We start from the raw sequence: 24,883 nt of genomic DNA on the forward strand, positions 1-24,883 counted from the left end.
GGCTTTGGCTATATGATCCATGGCATAACATTCGCTTAGATTTTAAATGTGTCCCGAACGTTAGATGAAAAGGTAGAGTGCGGCTTTTGATCTGAAAACATCAGTGGAAAGTACTCGATATCTTGCACACTAATTACAATGCATACATTGAACGTTGTAATATGCTAAACTGTTTCTTTATTTTTCTCACGCGCACTTACTAGGCAAGGCTCTCTTTCGTAAGCGCAAATTCAAAACGTCACAAGGCGTCCTCTGCGCTCGCGCCCCCCAGTGTTCCTCGCGCCCGCCTGCGCCTTGTTCTGAAGCTAAGCTAGCTAGGTAATCACCTCGAGACGGACGGTGGATTTTTGTGGAGTAGTGACAAGAAAATGGCGGAGTGAGTGGGTTGCGCTTTGAAGGAAAGCAGCGACCCTAGGTTTCCGTAAAATATAATACGAACAAAGGAGAATCACATAAAAGCTGTAACTTTCATCGAAAATTTGACAAACAAGAACAATATTGCCCCTCGCGGAGGTGGTACAAACAGATTATCGAACGGTGCTTCGCAGTACCACTGGTGTCATTTCGATAGCTCGACGCTAGCGGGCTAGCGACGAGGCACTGGGCGACGGACAAACACGGCACAGTAGAAGTGTTTTCAGAATAATTGTTTGGCCTTTTTCGTGATATGTGTTGGGTTTATTTTGTATGTTTTTTTTTTACTAGTTAGCTAGTGAATAACGCATGAGAATAAACGAAGTCTGTCCTATTTCGTTAACATTACATTGTTTCAAGTACATAGCACACGACCAACCAGGATTGTATGTTCACGATATGTTCTGATAACGAGCTGGCCAAGTAGGGGGACCGACGGAGCAGTCCCAGAGAAAACTATTTTAAACTGATTGGGGTTGCTCGTGATTTTGAGGATATGGCAAGCAGCAGCGGCTCAAAAGCCGAATTCATTGTCGGTGGAAAATACAAACTTGTCAGAAAAATTGGATCTGGATCATTTGGTGATATATACCTGGCGATCAACATCACAAATGGAGAGGTAACGTTAATAACCATTAAAGTAGTGGGTAACTAATTGTTCGCTGTTAACCAACAGCCAAGCCGACTACAAGATTGAACAGCAGATTGCTTAGTTAGCCTTCCTAACGTTAGCTAGCTAAGTTAGCTGAAATGTTGGCCAACGATGCTCAATGAATACCCAGCTAACGTTAGCCTAGCTAGCTAACTGTCATCTAAGATACTTGTCGATATTGCCCACAATAAAACGTGCAACGAACTACTTAACGTTCGTAACTTAGAAATAACACATTTGTTGTACCTAGTAAATTACGATTGAATTGATGTATCTTAAACTAAAGCACCTAGTTAACGTTAATAACTAAACGCTGCCTTGCTAACGTGACTAGTCTAAAGTGTTACTAACTAGGTGGACGACTACGTTAGCTAACTTACTGATCATTTTGTTTTCCAGGAGGTAGCTGTAAAATTGGAATCTCAGAAAGCCAGACACCCACAGTTGTTATATGAAAGCAAGCTGTACAAAATATTACAAGGAGGAGTTGGAATCCCACACATAAGGTAATATACATTTTCATTATTTTGGACAGTTTAATATCGGAGATGTATGTGGAGAAAAGTCATAGCTAATTGTACAATATTTGTACAGTTACATTACTCATGCAAACATGTCTGGTTTACTTCCATATGCCAGTTGTAGTTGGTAAGTTAAGCTAGTTAACGTTAGCTGGCATTTGTTAGCTTTAATCGCCATGGCTTCATGATTTTCCTTGATCTTTGCTTATGAAAACGTTCCACATACATTCCCTTTTAACGTTAATATTATTCTAATGACCAATCCTTCATGAGCCATGTAGATTTTCACCAATGTGTACACTGTTCTAGTTTTAACATGCAAAAAAATCACCAGGCCGCGAAAAAAAATCGGTGTGCTGGAAATGGCCGCTCCTCTTTTATTGTTTGTTCCAACATGTCTTCCTTCCCTGTTAGAAAATGGCGGCTCAGCACTAGCGAAAACAACTAGCTATCTGGGCCTATTGCTTTTGTCTCAAGGTGACTTCAACGATGAAGTAGGACCATATCTCTCTCTCGTTAAACACCTACAATTAGTTTATTTTAGATTTCATGAGTTATAGGGCAATATGTAGAGTAGGACTTGGGTAATGGGTTAGTTCACTGACACATTGGTGAAATTAATACTCGAGGCAGGCAGGCTGTAAACTGGCTGTGCACGTTTAAAACAACCGAGTTAGGGTCATAATTACCCAGTTGACTTATAAGTTATCGATATTATCAGTGATACACAATTGTTTTATGGTGTTGTGACAAGATACACCACTTGTTTGCATTTGACTTGGAAAAGGGACATAAGGATACGAAAGCCATCAAAGATGATAGGATCAATTTTAATGTCCCCAAGGTAAAAATTATTGGACACAGTACTACTGTTTACAAAATAGACACTGTACATTACACATTCAGCATAATACATTCATTAAACCTTACCCAACGTACACATTGTGCACTTCTCAAATAGCCACATACATAATACATATTGCACATTTCTCCTATATTCAATAGCGTACTGAATGTAGGGAAATGTGCAATATGTATGTGGCTATATAAGATTGTGTGGAGGCGAAAGAAACGCACACCTGTTTAGGCGAGGTGCTGGCTAGGGTAGAACACTTGAAAAAGAAAAGGAGAGACGCACACTAGGAGCTCAGATGCAATAATGCTCCTTCATCCTGGAACATGCTTCAAAATATATTTAAGTTGAGAGATTTAGTGCCCTTGTCGAACAGTCTAAAAACAGGCAACACGGTTTGTGATAGACGCAGTTGTTTCTAATCTTCAATTGTATCTGCAACTTGTGACACTTTGTCTTATGAGAATATTTTGTATTTTTCTGTAATTTATGTACATGCTGCTATTTCCCTTTTGCTTTTTTGCCAGGTCGCCCTCGTAAAATATGTTTCTAACCTCAATGGGTTTTACTTGGTTAAATAAAAGTAAAACATTTTTTTATTTAATTACCAACGTTTCAACAGACAAGCTTGTCTTCATCAGGGTATAATGACAAACACTGCTGGTCACCAGTTTATATAGTTTCAAAGGACACACAGGTGTCTGTAATCATGGCTGGGTGTGGCTTTATTTCATTGGTTAATTTACAGATATACACTACTGGTCAAAAGATTTAGAACCTCATTCAAGGATTTTTCCTTATTTTTCCTCTTTTCTACATTGTAGAATAATAGTGAAGACATCATAACTATGAAATAACACAAATGGAATCATGTAGTAATCAAAAAAGTGTTAAATAAATGTATGTTATATTTGAGATTCTTCAAATAGCCACCCTTTGCCTTGACAGCTTTGCACACTCTTGGCATTCTCTCAACCAGCTTCATGGGATAGTCACCTGGAATGCATTTCAATTAACAGGTGTGCCTTAAATGTTAATTTGTGCAATATTTTAATATGTTTGAGCCAATCAGTTGTGTGGTGACAAGGTAGGGGGGTATACTTTGCACACTCTTGGCATTCTCTCAACCAGCTCCATCTGGAATGCTTTTCCCACCGTCTTGAAGGAGTTCCCACATATGCTGAGCACTTGTTGGCTGCTTTTCCTTCACTCTGCGGTCCGACTCATCCCAAACCATCTCAATTTGGTTGAGGTCGGGGGATTGTGGAGGCCAGATCATCTGATGTAGCACTCCATCACTCTCCTTGGTAGAATAGCACTTACACAACCTGTAGGTGTGTTGGGTCATTGTCCTGTTGAAAAACAAATGATAGTCTCACTAAGCCCAAACTAGATGGGATGGTGTTTCACTGCAGAATGCTGTGGTAGCTATGCTGGTCAAGTGTGCCTTGAATTTGAAATAAATCAGTGTCACCAGCAAAGCACCATCACACCACCACCTCCATGCTTTCCGGTGGGAAATAAGCGTGTGGAGATCATCCGTTCACCCACAGCGCGTCTCACAAAGACACGGCAGTTGGAACCAGAAATCTCCAATTTGGACTCTAGACCAAAGGACAATTTTCCACCAGTCTAATGTCCATTTCTTGTGTTTCTTGGCCTGAGCAAGTCTCTTCTTATTGGTGTCCTTTGGTAGTGGTTTCTTTGCAGCAATTTGACCATGAAGGCCTGATTCATAGTCTCCTCTGAACAGTTGATGTTGAGATGTGTCTGTTACTTGAAACTCTGTGAAGCATTTATTTGGGCTGCAATCTAAGGTGCAGTTAACTCTAATCAACTCATCCACTGCAGCAGATGTCCAAATTGGAGATTTTTGGTTCCAACTACTGTGTCTTTGTGAGACGCGCTGTAGGTGAACGGAGGACCGCCACAGGAATGGAAGACCCAAAGTTACTTCTGCTGCAGAGTATAAGATCATTAGAGTTTCCAGCCTCAGAAATTGTAGCCCAAATAAATGCTTCACAGAGTACAAGTAACAAACACATCTCAACATCAACTGTTCAGAGGAGACTATGAATCAGGCCTTCATGGTCAAATTGCTGCAAAGAAACCACTACTAAAGGACACCAGGACAACTCCCGCACGGACTCGGGAAGGTCGGGAGGGGAAGGTCGAGAGCCATGCGTCCTCCGAAACACAACCCAACCAAGCCGCACTGCTTCTTAACACAGCGCGCATCCATCCCAACCCAGCCAGCCGCACCAATATGTCAGAGTTAACACCGTACATCTAGCGTGCACTGCGCCCGGCCCGCCACAGGAGTTGCTAGTGCGTGATGAGACAAGGATATCCCTGCCGGCCAAACCCTCCCTACCCGGACGACGCTAGACCAATTGTTTCTGGGCTCGAACCCAGAGTCTCTGGTGGCACTGCGTTGCAGTGCCTTAGATGCAGTGCCTTAGACCACTGGGCCACCCGGGAGGCCCAGTATAGGGAGATCCTTGATGAAATCCTGCTCCAGAGCGCTCAGGACCTCCAACTTGGGGCGATGGCTCATCTTCCAAGAGAACAATGACCCTAAGCACAAAGCAGGCTTTGGGACAAGTCTCGGCTTTGGGACAAGTCTCGGAATGTTCTTGAGTGGCCTAATGTGCAGCAACGCTCTCCATCCAACCTGACAGAGCTTGAGAAGATCTGCAGAGAGGAATGGGAGTAACTCCCCAAATACAGGTGTGCCAAGCTTGTAGCGTCATACCCAAGAAGACTTGAAGCTGTAATTGCTGCCAAAATTGCTTCAACAAAGTACTGAGTAAAAAGGTTCTGAATAGTTATGTGATTTATGGTTTTTATTTTTAACAAATGTGCAAACATTTCTAAACCCGTTTTTCCTTTGTCTATAGAGTATTGTGTGTAGCTTGGGGGGGGGGGGGGGATATGAAATACATTTTTGAATAAGGCTCTAACGTAACACAATGTGGGAAAAGGTCAAAGGGCTCTATGTATGTATACATTGTATGTATACATTGTTGAATAATATGCACTACCCAACTAGAACAATTTAGACTAGAAATGTTGGGGCTGCCACACTATTTTATCTGCTATTCTCTCCAGGTTCTGTACTCTCATAGCCAATTGTTTGTGTTCAGGTACATCAGCATGTGGCTGGTGCACCTGTCTAGGGACCTTTCTGTTATGCAACTCACCTGACATTTTCTTTCCACAACGAGAGTTGGAAGTTTCAATTTGGAAAGTTCTCCAATGCTTTTCCCCCTCTCCTATTTTCATCACATTTTAATTAGACCTACTTATACCCATTTCAGGCAGAATATGTGATGTTACATGTAAACAATACAAGGCCATGTTTATGACCCCCTTTCAAACAGCCCATTGTTTAGCATATTTGCAGGTATACCTACCCCTTTTATACATATCGTGGTGTAACTGGCAAAGTGGGGGTGTTGGTTAACCATGCGGCTGTTTGCATTTAAAATTAGGGACGTGTTAAACAATTTTTAATTAGGGAGGTGTTAAACACAATTTATGAATTGACCTGCTAAAAAGCAGAGAACCATTCACACAGATCAGTACTTGTATTTTGGTTACAGGGTCTGTGAAATTGCAGGAATCATGACTAGGTCTTTAGGTGGCTTATTTTTCCATGATTTTTTTACCGCTTTCAGATGTTTGAAAAAGCTGGTATAAAAATGCAGGCGTGGTTTATTAGTGGTATTTTGGTCTGTGTATGAAAGGGATATTAGACTAGAGCCAGTGGTTATAAACTTAAGTGCAAATATTCTGGAAAAATGGCACTACTTAATTGACTGAAGGGTTGTAGAGCCAAGTTATTGAGATTTAAAATAATTCCATTATTACCTGCGTAGGGAGCTTGTGCAAACATTTTTATTTTTTTGTTGTAATTTAGCAGATGCTCTTATCCAGACTGACTTACAGGAGCAATTAGGTTTAAGTGCCTTGCTCAAGGACACAATGCTCTTAACCACTAGGCTGCCTGCAGCCCCAGATAGTCCAACTTCCTCTTTAGTAAAGAAGACCATCAACAGATGAAGTCCACTTGAAACGTAGCCAACTGTGTGTTGGTATATTCAAACTAAGGCGATGCTTGTTGACCAAGGCATGGTGGCTTACTGGTAACCTAATCTCTAGAGCTGCATTCTGTTACTTAGCTACGTACCGTGTACAGATAAGACCCATTTTGTGTTGGGTAACTCTAGTCATGGATATGCCAAGCCATTGGCTGTTGGTAGGTAAGTAGGGCGTTGGTGATTTCTAATTTGCACAACTGAAAGCTGTTTATCAGCTGGTACCTCCAGCAGATACTGGGTGTTACCCAGGCAGGTGACTTCTTCTCTTGGGCATCTCAAAGGGCTCAAGGCCATTTCAGAATTATTGGTACATGAGTGTGAATTGTACATTAATGTGCAGTGCAGGCTTTGAGGCTCAGTTGGTAGTGTCAGGAGCTATATAGTGCTTTTGAATTGAGTTGTTTTAGGATGTTTGGGAAGGTTACTGTAGGAACTAGCTGAGAGAGTGAAAGAACTCATGGAACTTTGTCAAAGCCAGAAGAACCTGCTGAACAAGCCTTCCCACAATCAACTAATAGGAAGCCCTACGCAAATAACTTAAGTTCATTTTAAGTCGGAGGTCCCTTGTTTCCGACATGACGTGAACGCGGCATAATCAACAAAGGGAAGTCTTGTGCTTATGCATTTTCTCTTGGGTCCATTGAGATTATGAAACTCTGCTCTTTTTAAAATTCCACCTTAAAAAATGCTAGGCCTATCGGTTAATGACTTGTTTCTTTCCTTAATTTAGTTTCCTTTGTAGTTACATTTTGGATTGTCTCTAAAGCAGCCGGGGTTTACACTGATATATTATGCCCATATTTCTCCAGTTTTTTTATTTTTTATTTCAGCTTATTTTAGAACTATGGAACTATTTAAGAAAAGTGCAAGGGTCCAATATATTTGGCCGCAACTGTACATTGTCTGTACAATTATATTTCTATGGTGAGGTTTGAGTAAAGAATTGAGTTTACCCAGATCTGCCAGGATTATCTTTGTATTCACAAGCTATTTTTTGACTGTCAACCCTCTATTTGACATTCTCAAATGTAGGAGGATACTACCTTCAAGATGTCACGCCACTTGCTTCATTAGCATATTGATTTTTTTTCTTCTTGTTTTGCATTCTAAAGATTGGCAGGTTTAAATTGTTCTGCATCTGAATTGTCTATCGCAGTGTCGACCGAGAGTCACCTGTTCAATTGCCCAAATTTTTCAAAGGTGTATTTTTCCATATATAGACACCCGGTTTGAATAAAATCAACTGTATGTAGGCTACTGAGCTTTTCAGATGCTTTAGGCACTGTGATTTAATAATGAATCAGTGTAGCCTAAACAGAAGAAAACAAATATTTTCAAGGAACTAGAAACATTGTATCAACTATTAACTTAGTCCAGCCAGAAGCTAGTGCTAGCAAACTTACAACATTGTATAAAATATTCTGGGACCTCAGTTTCCCGTGCCAGTGAGCTCCAGACAGACACACAGCTGTCGGCTATTTGCGCAAGGCATAAGAAGTAATCAGGTTGGTCTATTTTATGACGTTTCCCCTGGATCAAAGCATGACATGTTTTTTCCCCCCCTTTCATGCTGAGTGGTTATGTAAAAGGGGAGAGCTGGAAAGATTTTTCAATAGGCTATGTTAGGGAACTATGATGTTTCTCAGTGGATGTAAATACAGACCGTTTACTTGCTGTTTGAGGCAAAGAAAAAATAACTGTCTTAACTCACCATCACTGGAGCTTTTCAATCAGAAATGGTATCAGATCCCCAAATGGGAACATTTATAGACCTACATTTGCACGTAGGCCAGGTAGCCTAGGTCTACTTCTATGCGTAATCACGTGCGTGTCCTTAGAAGATTGACAGGAACGCGCCAAACAAAAGACAATTTAATAAATTGACAACTCGTAAATTGAATGAAATAATAAACCCAAACTTTTTCTCACAAGTGTAGGCTAGGTTGTGTGCTTTGCAAACAATGTGTCCACTCATACAATGACAACGGTGAGACTGTAATAATAATGTGTTGAATGCATTAACAGAAATTACCGTAACCAAACAAACACTGTGGTTTATAATTTATGATAAGTAACTGTAAATGTACTACTGGTGTGCCATACCCACTGCCTCTGCAATGGATTAGTCCACTCAGACACACCTGAATCAGACAGGTGTCTCGTGTGCCATACAATTTTTCAAATATATATTTGTCACTGCTAGACTAAAAATCTCGGCCGACCATCAGCCTATCGACCATACATTCGAGAGCTTTGCATAGACCTACCAAATTCTAGCACCATACTTTTTGGCTGCCACATGTTGGCTGTTACGCTTGTGCTTGGGAGTGTGTGTCCTGGGGGTGTGTAAGCTCGTAGAAATGCAGAGTTTGGAACGGTTTACTTTATTCAAAGTGCAATTTCTTTGCTGCCACCATGGACGGTCTTGTGAAAGTGTTATTGACTAACCACACCCGTAGCTAATTCCGCAAACAAGATCTGTCAGAGTAGCAAAATGGCTGTGTGGACTCTTGCAGTACATCATTCCCACACAATACCTCTTTGTTTAGTGGAATCTTGGACAAGATGGTTGCCTGGCGACTGCTGGCCTGGCAGTGTACTGGAGAAGTGTTGGGAGTCTCTTTGACCTCGAATGTCAGAGCTGTGAGGATTAGACCGACTCTAACTCTGGGCTTTCGAACCCTGTTCCTAGAGAGCTACCCTCATGTAGGTTTTTTGCTCCAACCCCAGTTGTAACTAACCTGATTTGACTTATCAACCAGTTAATTATTAGAATCAGGTGCGCTAGATTGTGGTTGGAGTGAACCTACAGGATGGTAGCTCTCCAGGAACAGGGTTGAAGAGCCCTGCTTTAACTATTGTCAGGCCAGCCTAAAAAAAAAAAGAATCATCTCTGTTAATGATAGATGAGGCCTCCCTTAATAACTCACTGGAGTCTTAGGGTTTGGGATGGTGTTATTATGACCTCCATACAAACAGGTTTTGGCCTAAAGACTAAAGTTCAACCTCCACATACATTTTTGCCTCTGGTATTGAAATATGAGATTTGACCACACATAACTGTTGCATTACCGGTTATTTTACATAGGCCTAATAAATTACTATGCAATTGCTATGTAAAGTTTTACTTAAGACAACACTGAAATAACATTTTATGGTTATGAATATTGATGCATGGCTGGTGCTGTCTTGCAGGTGGTATGGCCAAGAAAAGGACTACAATGTCCTAGTGATGGACCTGCTGGGACCTAGTCTGGAAGACCTCTTCAACTTCTGCTCGCGCAGGTTCACAATGAAAACTGTACTAATGCTCGCAGACCAGGTAAAACTCCATTTAATCAATGCTCTTTATCTTCCACTTTGGCCCTTTGCTTAACATTGTCTGGTTACAAAAAAAACAAACATTAATTCTGTATTTGCCAAAGGGAGAATATTACTTGTACATTTCTCATTCTTATGAAACGTTTGAAAATGGACTTAGAAGACCAGTCTATTTTGAAGTTCTGTGTTAGCTGATTGACAGGCGTTTTCCCCACAGATGATCAGCAGAATCGAGTATGTGCACACAAAGAACTTCATTCACAGAGATATCAAGCCAGACAACTTTTTAATGGGTATTGGCCGTCACTGTAACAAGGTAAGCTTTCAGCAGTTTCCCCCTCCTGAGATGCAGTAAGTGGAGTGAATCTCTTACCTAGTTTCACTTTTATTTTATACACCATTGTGTGAAGTGATACAAGTAGCCCGTATTGTTAATAGAACCATCTTCTTTTGCTGGTTTCATGTATTTTTTGGTGGAAATATTGACTATCTAATCCTCAGTGAGGTCAATGTGATTTAAAAATATATATATATATTTGAATAGGCTTCATGTCCTGGTAATGGACATTTTCAAGGGTAATTGTTTGTGGTTGGTTTAGTACACTTGTTATGTGGATGGAATTGTTTTGTTAGTCACATTTAGGTACTTTTACAATCAGGTAATACAGGCCCTCTTAGACAGCATCATAGGTGTGGATCTGTTTGAGATCTTAGACAGGACTACAAAAAGGTTTCTGCATGATGTGTAATCCCATTCATTCTTTCCCCTTTGCAGAAAATAATGTTAAGGCGTTTTTGATTCTTTTTTCATATACAAACTGTATCTCAAGTTGCCTGATTTGTATTTTGTTTTTAAATAACTCACTATTTTGAGCCCTTGCAGACAGGCAACATTTGGCAAAGTTAAAGCATGATGTGTGTTTTAACACGGACCTATCCACACCAGCTGTGGCTATCGTTAGTACTACGTGATATAAACTCATCAGACTAGTCTAATCAAAATGAAACGGTACCTTTTGGGTATTCAAGCATTGAAGCCTGTATTACAATTTTTGGCAGTGCTGTCTGGAATAAGTGTTTACCATTGTGTGTCTGTGTGAATGCCAGCCTAAAGCGTATTTTATTTTTTTCATACACATGAAATTTTCACTTTGTTTATTTACTGAAATTGAACAACATTATAAAGGGTGCGCATACAATCCTTTTGGATTGCAAGTTCTGACACTGAACTCAATAGATGGGAAGACTGGCATAGCAGTAGCTTTTGCGATCCCCACTCTATCCTCATGTTTAAATCAACTGCCTTTCTCTTCACCTGAACTCACTTTGCATTCTGCTTCCTATCTGCTGTTTTACAATGGTGCTTATATACCCCTTAGCTTGTGCCCAATAGGGTGGTTGCCTTTAATTCAGGAAGTGTGTTTCTGAAATAGTCTTCATTTGGACATGGCTTCATTGGTGAAAATATATCTCTGCCAAAGAGCAATTGTTAAACCTTAACCTTAATCCCCCGTCTTAATAGATTGCATGTGAACACTGCACCAACACTAGCTTCTTCTCTATGGTTTGGAGAGTGATACTCCGCTTGTTTTGTTGCTTTGTCCAGGGCTGCTCTATAGAAATCCTCTAATCAAGAGCCTCTATCACAAAGGCTGTCCTGTTACGCGTTTCTCGCAGCTGTACTAAATCTACTCTATGTATTGACGGCTACATGCAGATTAGTTCATGCTTCTTTCTTGTACTGCACGCTTTTCCTCTGTTTGGCGCTGTAGAGCTGCTAATTGCCAGATTGGGCTTTTCCAAAGTCTGCCAAAGTATTCTACCCTCTTCCTTACTGAAGGTGTCTACTGTTTATAACCCGTTTCAGGATAATTAAAAAAATAAAAATTGGGGGACCCATTGCTTCCTGTGAGATCTCAAGGAGGTGGTGGGTTGGGTGGCTGCATTTTTCAAAGCTTTTTCATGCGTTATTGCTAAATGAGTACCCATGTTAGGGAATGGCCTTCATTATTTGAATTCTCTTTTAACCCTAGTTGTGCCAGTCAGTCAACTGCGTATTGTGTTCTGCACTCAGGCAGACTGTTGGTCCAAATTTGTAGGATGATTATGGTACAAAGCAATTATACTGTGGCCACTGCTAGCATTAAATGCTGGAATATCAAAAAGCCAATGCAAAGTCAAAAATGCAAAACAGGCTTGGAAATACTAGTTTTTTTTTTTTACATGAATAACATCGGGATTGGGACGTTATTTTGTCTTCAATTCTGCCTCTACGACTGAAATTGGTATTGCAGTGTGGACTGCATATCCTGCAGGACATCTCCCTCCCGCCCCCATCTACCTAGCCTAAATACTGACTTGCATCTAAGCCCAGGCTAACTCCTAGGAAGTCCTACCACAGACTCCTCTCTGATTTTAGCTCATGCTTTGCTGGTGGATGAAGGATGGCCTTGGGCTTTCTCTTCCCCTTCTCCTCCCTCTCCTCCCATTCTTTTTCTGAGCCTTGGTGTTGCCTGTCTGCGCTGGCCTTGTGGGATTGTCAGCAATCCTATTTGATGCACTGCACCCTCTATTTGTTCAGTGTTTGGAATCTCCAGTGGGGAAGAGGAAAAGAAGCTTGGCTGTTAGTTCTTCTCAGGACCCATCTTTCTCAGGATTAAACCAGGTCTGAAACTACAACCGCCTCTTAATACTCCCCCAAATTCTGTTTGCTTTTTTCTTTTGGAGTTTATTTTATCCATTTAGAAGGAGTACTACTTTTTTATTTCATTAATTTGGTGAACACCATATTGGCATTAAACCAGACACACATGCTAAACAAATCTAGAGATGAACACCTACTCCAGATTGCAGGGATCTGTGTTTAGGTGGATGAAGGACATATGGTGACTAGTAGTGGAATATGCTATCGGATTTTTTGAGGAGGACGTGCTCCTCATTTGAAGTCGTCACGGCGCCCACCAGGCTAATTTTATATTTTGGTTTCTTTTCCATTTCCTTGGTGCTGTTTCTTGAGATTTACTTGCCAGTTAAACAGATGATTTATATTTCTTTTGGTTTCACAAATGATTATCTCTTTTGGGGTTTCAGGATATGTCAACACAGGAACATGTGTGTTAGCCAAAATGAGCCAACATTGAGTTGAGGGCAATTTTCTTAAATTCCTACAGATATTTTGTCGGCTCAGCAGTACTGTAGCTACTTGGTGACCTGCATGTAGCATTACAGTGGGTTAACTGCCTTGTTCAGGGGCAGATTCTGATCCAGCAACCTTTCGGTTACTGGCCCAACGCTCTAACCACTAGGCAACCTGCCGACCCATGATGAGCTGAAAAAAAGTAATGCTTGGAAAATGTAGGACCTGAAAAGCCAGATCGGGGACCAGCAAGGCAGACGGGTGTGGTTAACTTATGTTTGCTCGCAGATTAGCAGACCTAGAGTTCAACATTTTTCAGTTCCTGTTTTTCAAAGGGGAAGAGAACTAGACTCCTTGAAGGTTAATTACTAGTATGGCTTTGCAACCAGAACCCTCAGTCTGAAAATCTTCTGATGAAACATACTTTGACTTTTAAAAGTATCTAGGTGCTTTGTTTCACAGTTTCGTTGGTTAGGGTGGGCCTGTGAAGTCTATGGTTGCTTTTTGAGACGATTGTGAATGTTCAGGTAATGGTATGTTGTTGAAGATTGAACTAAGAACCAAAATTCTAAGAAATGGAGTGACTCGGCATGTTAGAGTTGAAACCAACATGTAGCCTATTTTGAAAGTCATTGGCTTGTCAGATACAGTTCTGATGTTGAAGTATCTTTTACAAGGTAACTGACCCCCCATTCACAATGACCTTGAATATTAGCAGATGGAGAAGAACATGGGATGCTTTTCATCAGAACAGGTCTTTTTTTGTGAAATTGTCCTCCACACATTGGATTGATTGTGTATTTGGACCACATTCTCAAATAGGTTACATTTCTACTGATGGTTCAAATGATGAAGCTAAGTTTCAGCAATCCTTCGACTGTACGCATTGCTCATGCAAGTGCTGTAATGGTTGGCTTATTTTCACATAAAAAAAACAACCATTTATGTAGTTCTTAAGGATTTAGACCTAGGTGAAGTCAGTGAATGTTCAAATGTCTTACCAAATAGCAGCTTACTTCAACTTAACACTTCCTTGATTTTATATTTCAGCTCTGCAGGTTTAATGAAAGCTCCTCCAGCCCCTGCTTTTGTTCTGTGAACACTGGAAAATGCTATTTAGGGTGGCCACTGGCCTTGCTACGTTGTGTATTTATAGACTCTGAAATATTTCATTCTGCCTGCAATGTTGTTGCTATTAAACACCAGCTGAAGGTATATCAAGGTAGAGGACAAAGTTGCAAGTTAATGAATACTGCGGAAAATGGAGTGTTACTCCCTTAGTTTACGGCAAGTGGATAGTTGCGTGTGAACCTGCCTTTCCTCCCGACCTGACTTTTCAGATCAAAGCGTCACAATAGAACGTTCCGATAGGCGTAGACGGGAGGAAATAAGGTTTGAATCCCCAGCTGAGCCAAGCAAGCATAGGCACGGCTGAGTGGATCCGCCAGTCGGTCACTGCTGCCTCAGTGAAAAACTTCTGTTGGGTGAGGCACTCTCTCAGGGACTGCAACCTGCAGTTGTGTGTGGGCAGTAGAGTGGAGAAGTATGGCAGGCAGTCAACAAATGAGATCATTCCGATCTGAGACAAGACTGTGATGGCCGGGGAATTCAACAACCATGGAGAGCTGTTAGCAGGCGAGCTATTAGTGAATGAAAACCTTCGTGAGTTTGCTGCAGAGATTCCATCTGACTCTGACCCCTGGGTGTTCCCTGATCCTGCCAGCACAGTTTTCATAGATAATAAGCAGGGGCCTTGAGGATGGCTGCCTCGCTAGTAAAATGGTACACGGAGCAGAGCAGGAAATTGGAAGAATAGACCCATGATCTCGCACAGTGGCAGCCTCCATTTTGCCAATCGTTCCCTGTGAATCAGGATATTTCTAAAATGTCAAATGTTTTTTCTTTCCCCCATCCTTTCAGTTGTTCCTCATCGACTTTGGTCTGGCCAAAAAATACCGGGACAACAGGACACGACAGCACATACCCTACCGAGAAGACAAGAATCTCACCGGCACAGCACGCTATGCCAGCATCAACGCGCACCTGGGCATCGAGCAGAGGTAAGAGATCACCACCCAGTAACTACAGTCATCTGGAATCTATTTCAGCCTTCGCTGGATATTCTCTTCTCACTCCTTATTGTTTGCACGCTTTCAGCCGGAGTGATAGGATTCCTAGGGCTTAATATATAGGTTAATGTGTCTTTTCTGCACTTTATTGGGATCATTTTTGAGTGGCATGAAGGAGCTTTTGATGTTCCGACTGTGTGTTCCTGCTGGGGCTGCAAGCTGGCTCTCTAAGGACTTGCCCTCATGATGACCAAGCTGCACTCATTGGTCGCGTTAGAATCTAGCCTCCACCAACAAGCTTGGCTGACCCAGAATCCTAATTTTGACAAACAGGGCTGTGTGATTTAGCCAGTCATGCTTCCCTTAAATACCAAAACTCTGCATTGAGCTGTACAGTAGGCATGGAAGTCCAAGACTACATGTTTTTATTTGTATTGCATATTACAGCAACGTAAGCATGCAGTAATTTTCTTAAAACCTTTGATACATTGTGAGCATTGACTTTCGTAATAAGATAGAATTCAACATGGCTAGAAATCCTTTTGTTCCCGTCTAAACAGGCCTTTTATGAATGCTGGTTTTCATGTCATTTGAAGCATTCAGTTGGGATATAAAAAAAACACCGTATGTGGCTTCTCTACTGACCCGTGCTCCAAAAACAAAATATGTGGGAAAGGATTGCCTTCTGTTGAAACACCGTAACAGGATAGACATCCCACCCTCTAATTCAAGTGAATTATTCAATGACAGTGCCTGCTTGCACTTTACCAGTTAAATGCTATGTCACTGGTCTGAAAGTTAGTGTACAGCTTAGCCATTACAATTACAAAGGGCCTTGAGATTAATGTCAAATGTGTTGCTCTTGAACCAACTGTGATGTTACCTTTTTACGTGCTGAATGCCAAATGTCTCTGCTTGTTTGTTTCCAGTCGCCGAGATGACATGGAGTCGCTAGGCTACGTCCTGATGTACTTCAACAGAACCAGCCTGCCCTGGCAGGGTCTAAAGGTAGGCCAGGCAGGTACTCTAGGGCTCCCAGTCCACTATATAAGTGGTTCATATTTCACCTACTCACATTGAAACCAACTTGCTCACTCGCCACAGCTTTTCCTACATGATTCTGCTACTAGATTCCCCCCCCCCCCCCCCCCCCCAATAAAATAAACTGATTGTCAGCTGTCTCCATAACTTGATTTCAGATTATTTACAATTTTTATGACTTATTCAGATTTGCATGTTTTATTTTATAGTTGTATTCTCTGACAACTTCAGGAATTAAATTGTTTAACATTACATAATATGCCTTGTACAATGCAGGATGTTAGCTAGTCTTGTAGATGACCCCTAACTTTCCATTCAAGTTGTAGTGTTGAGGTCAGCTACTTCCCTAAGGTTTAGCTAGATACCTTTTTTAAAATTAATAAATCCTCCAGAGATATGGGGTGCCTCGAGTGTACTCAGTTTTATGCTTTTGTAAAGTCACCAAGACTTGCATTTGCAGCATAATGCACCTTCCCCTTTTCTGACACTACAAGGGTTAAATAGGGAACACGAGAGATCTGTGCTGTGTGTTAATGTAATTACATGGAACGGCAGCCTACAGTGATAGAAACTCAAGTCCTCAGCAAGGTGTTAGGTACATACCTACAGAACCAAGCCATTCTTCATATACATACAGCCCCAGTTGCCCGGCCTATCAAGATAGGCTAGGTCACAAAACACTATGTACACATTTGTATTACTGAGAAAAATACAAAACTTCTTCAAATGTCCCAACATTTTCCTGAATATTTCCTTTAGGTGGCTCTTTCACAGTGCTGTAAGTCACATCAGGCCAAACTAATACATTACATTCTGTATGGACCACTGACCTCACCGGCAGTGACAAACTTGTGTGTGATGAGAAATTGCAAAGGGTAGTGTTAAACTGTGGTGCACAACATTTTCATTTCTCGCCCACATGTTCCACAGGCTGCCACAAAGAAACAGAAGTACGAGAAGATTAGCGAGAAGAAGATGTCCACTCCAGTCGAGGTGTTGTGTAAGGTGAGTGAAACCATAGAAGAATCAACCTGGCACGCCCACCCGCGGACTGAGTTGGTCCTATTTTTATTTGGGGTCTCCGGGTCAGAAAGGTAGATGCTTACTATGGAAGTCCTTGAGTAGTCACATCAGCCAGTGAAGTACGAGCCTGTTTGAAGGAGTTCTAAAGGCTGTCTCGTAGCGTATGAGAGTAGAGATGTTGGCTGGTGTCGCTAATCTAATCCAGTCTTTAAATAGTGGCTGTTATGCATCCATCACCTTGGACCTGAAAGCATGATGGCCATTGCTCATTAAAAGACTTAAGTAGCTGGCTGAGAGAGTGTGCTGCTAAACCTGATGCCTTGCATTAGGCTGTGGACTAACTTGGGCAACATGCCCGCTCTTTTCTTTCGGTAACTTGCCTTACCAGAACGCATCTGAGTAGTTTATTAGGCACTGACTGTCATGGTAAATAATGTATACATGACCGTAAGCCAGACAGTTGGGCATGGATCGATAGATAACCTTCCTACTTTCCTGTGGTTGTTTCCAGGGTTTCCCAGCAGAGTTCGCCATGTACCTGAACTACTGTCGTGGGCTGCGGTTCGAGGAGGCGCCTGACTACATGTACCTGCGTCAGCTGTTCCGCATTCTCTTCAGGTGCTTGTCATTTCTCAACCTTTAACATGAACCTCTCTGTCCCCAAGGGAGCTGAAATGCGCGTGCACCAAATCACATGTTTCTCTCACTGTCAAGACCCACGAGGCAGAAAAAATTACTTGGTTGCATTGCATGTAAAGCATATGGAGTCCTTAAGGTGTACTAGACGTTAATAGTGAAGTGTACTTTATGAAACAACAGTGAAAGGAGCAACCTCTTTAGGCCTGTGTTTTTCATGTAGTCTCTTTCTGCTTTTATGTATGTTTAGGCTGAAAACAAGTTGTCCTTTGGCAGCAGTAAAAAGTTGATGAATATAGGTGAGCTCAGTGTGACTGCATGTCTGAAAGTGTCTGTTTGTCCAGGACTTTGAACCACCAGTACGACTACACGTTTGACTGGACGATGCTGAAGCAGAAAGCAGCCCAGCAGGCTGCGTCCTCAGGGGGACAGGGGCAACCGGCACAAACTCCCTCAGGCAAGCAAACTGACAAACCCAAGAGTAACATGAAAGGTTAGTAGCAAAAAGCCAAGCGACGTTTCAAGTGCAAAAATGGAGACGCCAATTGCTTTTATTTTCGTTCCCCCTTCAAAGTGCTTGAAAAAAAAAATGGATTTGGAACATTCTCTCCCAGCGGATTAATGAGACCACAAACAACACAACAGTGTTAGTTCGAGGAGGCCCCTGAAAGATAAAGAGAAATTCAATTGGTCTGTCTTGCAGATGCAAAGACGTCCTTGGGAAATTTGACTACTAACTTTGTACCCCAATGTCTTTTATTCTTCTCTGGGACAAATGGTTGTGGCTTTATTATCTTCTGTGGATGTTAAAATTGATTTCCCTCTTGAATTAACCCCTTCTCTAAATGATGTACGATTGACTCTTGATTTCTCGCAATCATTGTTCCTGGATCTAACACTTGTTAATCTTTATTGTAATGCTCTCAGATACAGTGGGAGTGAGATTCTAACCACACACTGCACACACATGTATGAGACCATTGTTCATGGTAATAAATGGCTGCCTGTGTTCATGTGAATTTTAGTGCTCATGTGATGTGACTCTTGAATGACCTCTTTTAATTCCAGTCTCTCCCCTCCCTCTCGTAGAGGGTATCCCGGGTGCCCAGGGTTGATGGCAGAAGAGTCAACCCAATTTTTCAAAAAACCTGAAGCAGTTTTCATCAGGTGATGACTAGGATTTCCACAGGGATTAGGCAATAGCCCATTTAAGTGTGTAATCTCTGGCATGAAATTGCAGAGCAGCCTTCCACTTGACCTGTATTGGTAGTAAAAGGAACGCTTACACCAAGTTAATGCCTCGCCCCCTTTTACTTAAAACCACCATGGTGGTGTTTTATTTGTCCCCACCCCATATTAAACAGCGACTTCGCCTAAGATGCAACTTATCGTTTTCAAAATGGCGTATGTGGCATCGATATGAGTCAAACATTGATTATAGTGTCAAAATTCACTACAAAGTGTAAATAGGATAATTTTGGTCTTAGTCTTGTCCAAAATTGAGATTTGAGAGATGATAGGAAATAATTGTATGTTAAATAATGAAGGGTACCTTAACATTTTCCGTGGGTTGGGTTTATTTTAATCCTACCCACAGCTGCCAGCACCCAAGTAATCATCAATTCAGAGCGCAGCTGCACACGACCCGATCATAATGCACATGGTTAATTTAATATGACATTCGATATCCCGATGGGGTTAGTTAAGGACCATCAGTAAATTACACAATGTTAATGGGATAATATTTTTTTTAAGTTGATGAACTCCAAATTTCAATGACTTAAAAACTTTAAACCAACTAAATTGCAGAAATTCATATACAATTATTGAAAGCATTTAATGAGAACTAAAAGATGTGCAACATAAAAATGTTGTCCCATTTTGCATTGTATAATTTATTGACTGTCCCTAACTATCCCCAGAGATGGGCTATCCAAAGTTTAACCAAATTTGCCATGGTCGCACACCAACAGGCTGAATCTAATTGGCTAAATAAATTGGCAAACTCTTCTCACCTGCGAACACCCACATGAAACTAACTCACGTTTGAATTCAGTTATGGCCGCTAGCATTTCTTAATGAACCAAATCTAAAATGAGGCCAAATCAGGAAGTGCAGTTGCCCTTTAAACCATGGCTGTCACATTGGCCCAGAACTCACTGCTCCACACACACCATGTGTTTGTGCCCTCAGTGCATGGAGGACTCAAATGAAGCCCTCCCTCCCACGTGTATTAGTCCATATGTGCCTGCTTCCAAAATCTTAGGCAGGGCTGAATTAAATTCTCAGTACACAATCGGATTAAGTATTTATTAGACCAAAATGTTTTGGGTTTGAATGCAGGTTGATTGGGGAGGAAGAATGCCCATGTAAATGGGTGACGTGACCTCGATGGCACCCCTGAGAGGGCTCAGTGTATCGGTCCTGCTCTTCCCCAGCACGCCAGCCCCTCTGACTTATTAGCACATTACATTTTATGCTCCTCTACCATTTTGTTTGTGTGACGTATTGTTGGTTAAACCGTGTTTCGAACAGGGCTTCCTGTGACTTATATTTACTGCGGGTTACAGTTTTTTGTTGGATTAGATGTTTTCTCTCGGTGACGTCAGGCAAATCATTTTTGGCCCCTCTGTTGGCCCGACTTATACCAGTGCTGTGTCTTCACTGCCAAGAAGAGCTTTGAAATCCATTAAATATGAATAGGAAATCAAAGCACGAGGACTCTCTATGCCCCTCTCCCCTCTCTTTCAAGGAACATCCCACATGATGGCACTGAACAAGTGCTGTGAGGGGCTAGTTATAAATATGATTTTGCTGATGACGTGGTATTGGTCTAATCCATTGTGTACACGGTGTCTGTTTTAGTATGTGGACTCCATGCACACAGTAGCCTGCAGCACAGTTGAGCTCTGCTTTATGTGCCTTTCATGCAGGCGTGGAGAGATCGAAGTTTTTCCTCTGGAACTGATCAAAAAATTACCTTTGTAAATGGACCCCCAGATTTTTCCCCCCGTGTTTTTGTTTTGAAGATGTATAGAAAAGGACATGTTATTTCTTGGTCTGGTGGTTAGTGTTCTCTCCTGCTAGCTGTCCATTTAAGATAACACTGCCAGTGAAGGTGCTGAGTACCCACAGCCAGAAATTTAAATAGCTGAGCTCTGGCTTATTGAAGCTTGAAAGAACTTGCTGGTTTCTTGGATACCAGTTTGACTTGGCCACACTTAGCCTTGTAACAATGGAAACGTTGTTAATGTGAGTTTGCATTTCAGCCCTCATGTTTTGCCCAATGGCCTTGTATTATATGATATTTGTTTAGAGCAAGCCACGTTGACATAATCAGGCAAACACAAGTAGCCAACGCTCAAAGCAAACTCCGTTAACCCAGCTATACTCTCAAAACATTTTGATGATCGCTTGGTCTTTAGTGTCTAAGGCCTAAATATCATCGCCATGTTGCTGTGACGTCTCCTAAAGGCTATTTGCTATATTAGAAGAGGTTTGATCTGTTAATGGTTTGCATATGGAGGATTGCGCTGCCCTTTCACCCCTGAGAGTGAGACTTGTCTTTTGCATCAGCTGGCCCCTCCAGACACTTAAAACGCCAGGAACATCCGCAGATCCGTGTTAGGTTTTGAATTGAACCAACGATTCACATTGAGCGAAAGCTGCAGACCATTTCATGTGTAATTAAGACCCATTACTTTTGCTTATTTGCATGGTGGATTAATCCTCTGACTCTCTGTAGACACCCTCCCATGTCATCCCTGCAGCAAAACTACCTTTCCTTTGAGTCAAACCACATTGGAGGGTACAGCTGTAGCGGAAGGTGGCTCGTGAGAGCTTGTCAAAAATGCTTCTCAAATCACTCAGATCTGTTGAGATCATGTCCCGACTTGCACTGCACTCATTTAAACCCACTGGATGAGGCTCGGCATGCATCATCAATGTGTGAAGGCTTGCTTGAGGAAGACAAGATTGTAGGAGCCCATAAGAAAGATGAAGGAATCCTCACATCTTTTAGGATTGTTGTGCCCATGTTTCTGTCCTGTGGATTGACGCCTCTCTAAAGGCCAATTGCTGCATGTCTTTGGTTAATGGCTGTCTGTAAAGGTTACCTTCCACTGCAGACAAGTATGAAGGAAGTGTGGCTCACATAAGCAGGCCACATCCCTATTTGTCTTTTTAAAGGTGTTTTTGTTTGATCTCTGTGTAACATTGCCCTTTCAAATAGGTTTATTGATAAGCTGCATTGTTTCCTTCATGACCGTTCCACTAGTGTCTTTCTGTCTGTACCCACTCCCTGGTACACTACACAGCTGCTGTTGTCTCCTGTGCTAGTTGTGAACATCTATACCCACTCCCTGGTACACTACACAGCTGCTGTTGTCTCCTGTGCTAGTTGTGAACATCTATACCCACTCCCTGGTACACTACACAGCTGCTGTTGTCTCCTGTGCTAGTTGTGAACATCTATACCCACTCCCTGGTACACTACACAGCTGCTGTTGTCTCCTGTGCTAGTTGTGAACATCTATACCCACTCCCTGGTACACTACACAGCTGCTGTTGTCTCCTGTGCTAGTTGTGAACATCTATACCCACTCCCTGGTACACTACACAGCTGCTGTTGTCTCCTGTGCTAGTTGTGAACATCTATACCCACTCCCTGGTACACTACACAGCTGCTGTTGTCTCCTGTGCTAGTTGTGAACATCTATACCCACTCCCTGGTACACTACACAGCTGCTGTTGTCTCCTGTGCTAGTTGTGAACATCTATACCCACTCCCTGGTACACTACACAGCTGCTGTTGTCTCCTGTGCTAGTTGTGAACATCTATACCCACTCCCTGGTACACTACACAGCTGCTGTTGTCTCCTGTGCTAGTTGTGAACATCTATACCCACTCCCTGGTACACTACACAGCTGCTGTTGTCTCCTGTGCTAGTTGTGAACCTTTTAAGCTGAAGCGGTGGTTAATATTTTCATTACAGGAGGCTCAGAGTAAAGGCTCCATAAATGTTTGATTCCCCCATCTCAGGCACTCTGCAGCAGCAGGTCCCAGCTTTGCTGCAGAGTGGGACTGGTGACTGGGCACTTTTTATGTTACAGGGATGGAAAACTGCAGTGACTTAGTTGGCCTTGTTTATAGCAGTCACTCAACCCTGTTTGATAACCTGTTCTACTTTGATGTGTAACCTATGGCCTCTCTCTGTCTCTTCGTTTGTCTTGCAGGCTTCTGAGCAGTAAGACGATGAAAGGAAGCAGAGCAGAGTGGCCGTAGCAGGATTTGCCTTCCAATCACACCCCGGCATCCAGGATCAAATTCACCAGAACCTGCCAGGCATTGTGGGCAACCCTTTTTTCCTGTTAAAAGAACTTTCCTTCCATATACTATATATGTAATCGCTCTATATAGATAACATGCTCTGCATATATCTATATATTGTTATGTATATACTATATCCACACCGAAAGCAGGCTTGGTATGGAATTTTCCGAAGCTGTAGCCTTCTCTATTGTCCTGCCCCTGAAGATTTTTTGTTTCTTCAAAACGGAAAACTAAGAAATGGTTGGCTCACTGCGGATGTTTGTGCACCTGCCAATACTTTCCCCTTGATACTTTCTCCCTCTGAGAGCTGCTGTTTGGGTGCCTCCCTCACCTCATGGCTGCCTGTCAGAGCAGCTTTGCCCCCATTCCCTCTGTCACCGAGTGTGGCATGATGACCCAGACACACGTCAGTCAGATTGAACATTTGAAACAACCATTTTCTCTTCCTTATTCAACTTTTTTCCCTCATCCTCAAGCAAAATGAAAGATGTAATCTGAAACTGTTTCCTTTGTTATGAATGAATCCTGGGTATTTACTAAGCAAACATTGGATTTATTTTGTTTTCATAAAAAAGGTAATTAAGATTCTGCCTGCAGATATGTGCTAGAAGAGCTTCTAATGTGAAGATGAAAACACTAGGTTTCTCTTTAGAACGCTGTATTAATATTGTACTTCTGAAGTCTCAAACAACGAATAAAAAATATGAACTCCACAAAAGCATATTCATTATAAATTAGGCACCACTTGACTAAACCTGTTTGTAAATTGCTTAGAAAAAATTATGCATCAATGAATTTATTTTGAAAATGTTTTTGTTTCATGTAATTGCTATTATGGATGGCCTCAATGTTCCGTTTTTGAGACAGACAAACGTGCTCACTCCACCCGCCCTTCCTGTTATAATTTATATATATATATACACACTTTTTTATCAGAACGTTTTTTTCAGTTTTATAGTTGTCTTTCCCTGTATTGAATTGATACTTTTGGGGAAAGGGTGTTTTTGTTACTTTCTAAGGGGAAGCAGATCCTGTCGTAAAATACTCTGGGTCTTTCTCTCTGCAACTACATATTGCTGCTGCTTAGAGTAGCAACCGTTTCCTAATTTTCATTTTTTTTTTATTGCGAAGAAAGTGTTGGAGGGTTTCTTTTTTTTTATATACTTTGAGTCTTGTAAGGCAAGAACCATTTGGATTTCAGTCAGCCTGTAGTCACAACAGATGCACACCAGGGGCTGTTTGTCCCGTCCCCCACACATTATACCCCCTGACCCAGCATTAGCTATTTTACAGCTGGACGTTCTATAAAAGTGTAATTTATTCCCTTTTAGCATGTCAGAATAAATTCAAATGACTTGTCAGCACCACTGTCCCAGTCTGTAATTTGAAGAACACACGGACTTCTGCCTTATGCCTGGATGATAATGGCTGTTGAAGAAGAAAAAATAAGCATTTTTTGCTTTCCATTTGCTTGTCTTTACACATTTACCTGTTGACTACCACACAACCTTAGTATTGTAAGCATTTGGAAACTGGAGACATCGGCAGGATTGGGGATAGATAAGGAAAGACTTTTGTTCAAAGATATCAGACTCAGATTGCTCTAGACAAAGGGACACATTTGTGGAAATGGTCTAAAAAGGTATTGCTGTAATCTAGAAAAAGCAGTTCCTGGTAAATGATGTTGTTGGGTTGGTGGGTAGTTGTAGGTGCTTGTGGTGGTGTTTTGAAAAAAATCTTCCAGGATTTATATCTGTAAATATTAAAATGGCTTCAAATGGC

General features: G+C 41.7%; 1 protein-coding gene across 18 annotated transcripts; it reads left to right on the top strand.

Annotated features, from left to right (window-relative positions):
- The first annotated feature begins 226 nt into the window (after positions 1 to 226).
- Positions 227 to 24,883, top strand: LOC139581485 (casein kinase I-like). 18 transcript variants are annotated; one of them, XR_011676225.1, is made up of 12 exons: positions 297 to 1,033; positions 1,466 to 1,572; positions 9,739 to 9,865; positions 10,082 to 10,180; positions 12,446 to 12,529; positions 14,921 to 15,060; positions 15,999 to 16,086; positions 17,041 to 17,115; positions 17,645 to 17,751; positions 18,114 to 18,262; positions 18,838 to 18,936; positions 23,005 to 23,819. XR_011676225.1 is itself a non-coding variant. In XM_071411282.1 (11 exons), the coding sequence occupies exons 1-11, from the start codon at positions 911 to 913 to the stop codon at positions 23,010 to 23,012; spliced, it is 1,107 nt and encodes a 368-aa protein (XP_071267383.1). In that variant the 5' UTR covers positions 297 to 910; the 3' UTR covers positions 23,013 to 24,883. The 18 variants fall into 18 exon arrangements, 8 of the variants coding, with proteins under 8 accessions (XP_071267390.1, XP_071267391.1, XP_071267383.1 ...); XR_011676227.1 differs by having other exon boundaries at positions 18,859 to 18,936; XR_011676228.1 differs by having other exon boundaries at positions 18,114 to 18,226.

This window comes from Salvelinus alpinus, chromosome 7, assembly GCF_045679555.1.
Source record: "Salvelinus alpinus chromosome 7, SLU_Salpinus.1, whole genome shotgun sequence".
NCBI classification, from domain to species: Eukaryota; Metazoa; Chordata; class Actinopteri; order Salmoniformes; family Salmonidae; genus Salvelinus; species Salvelinus alpinus.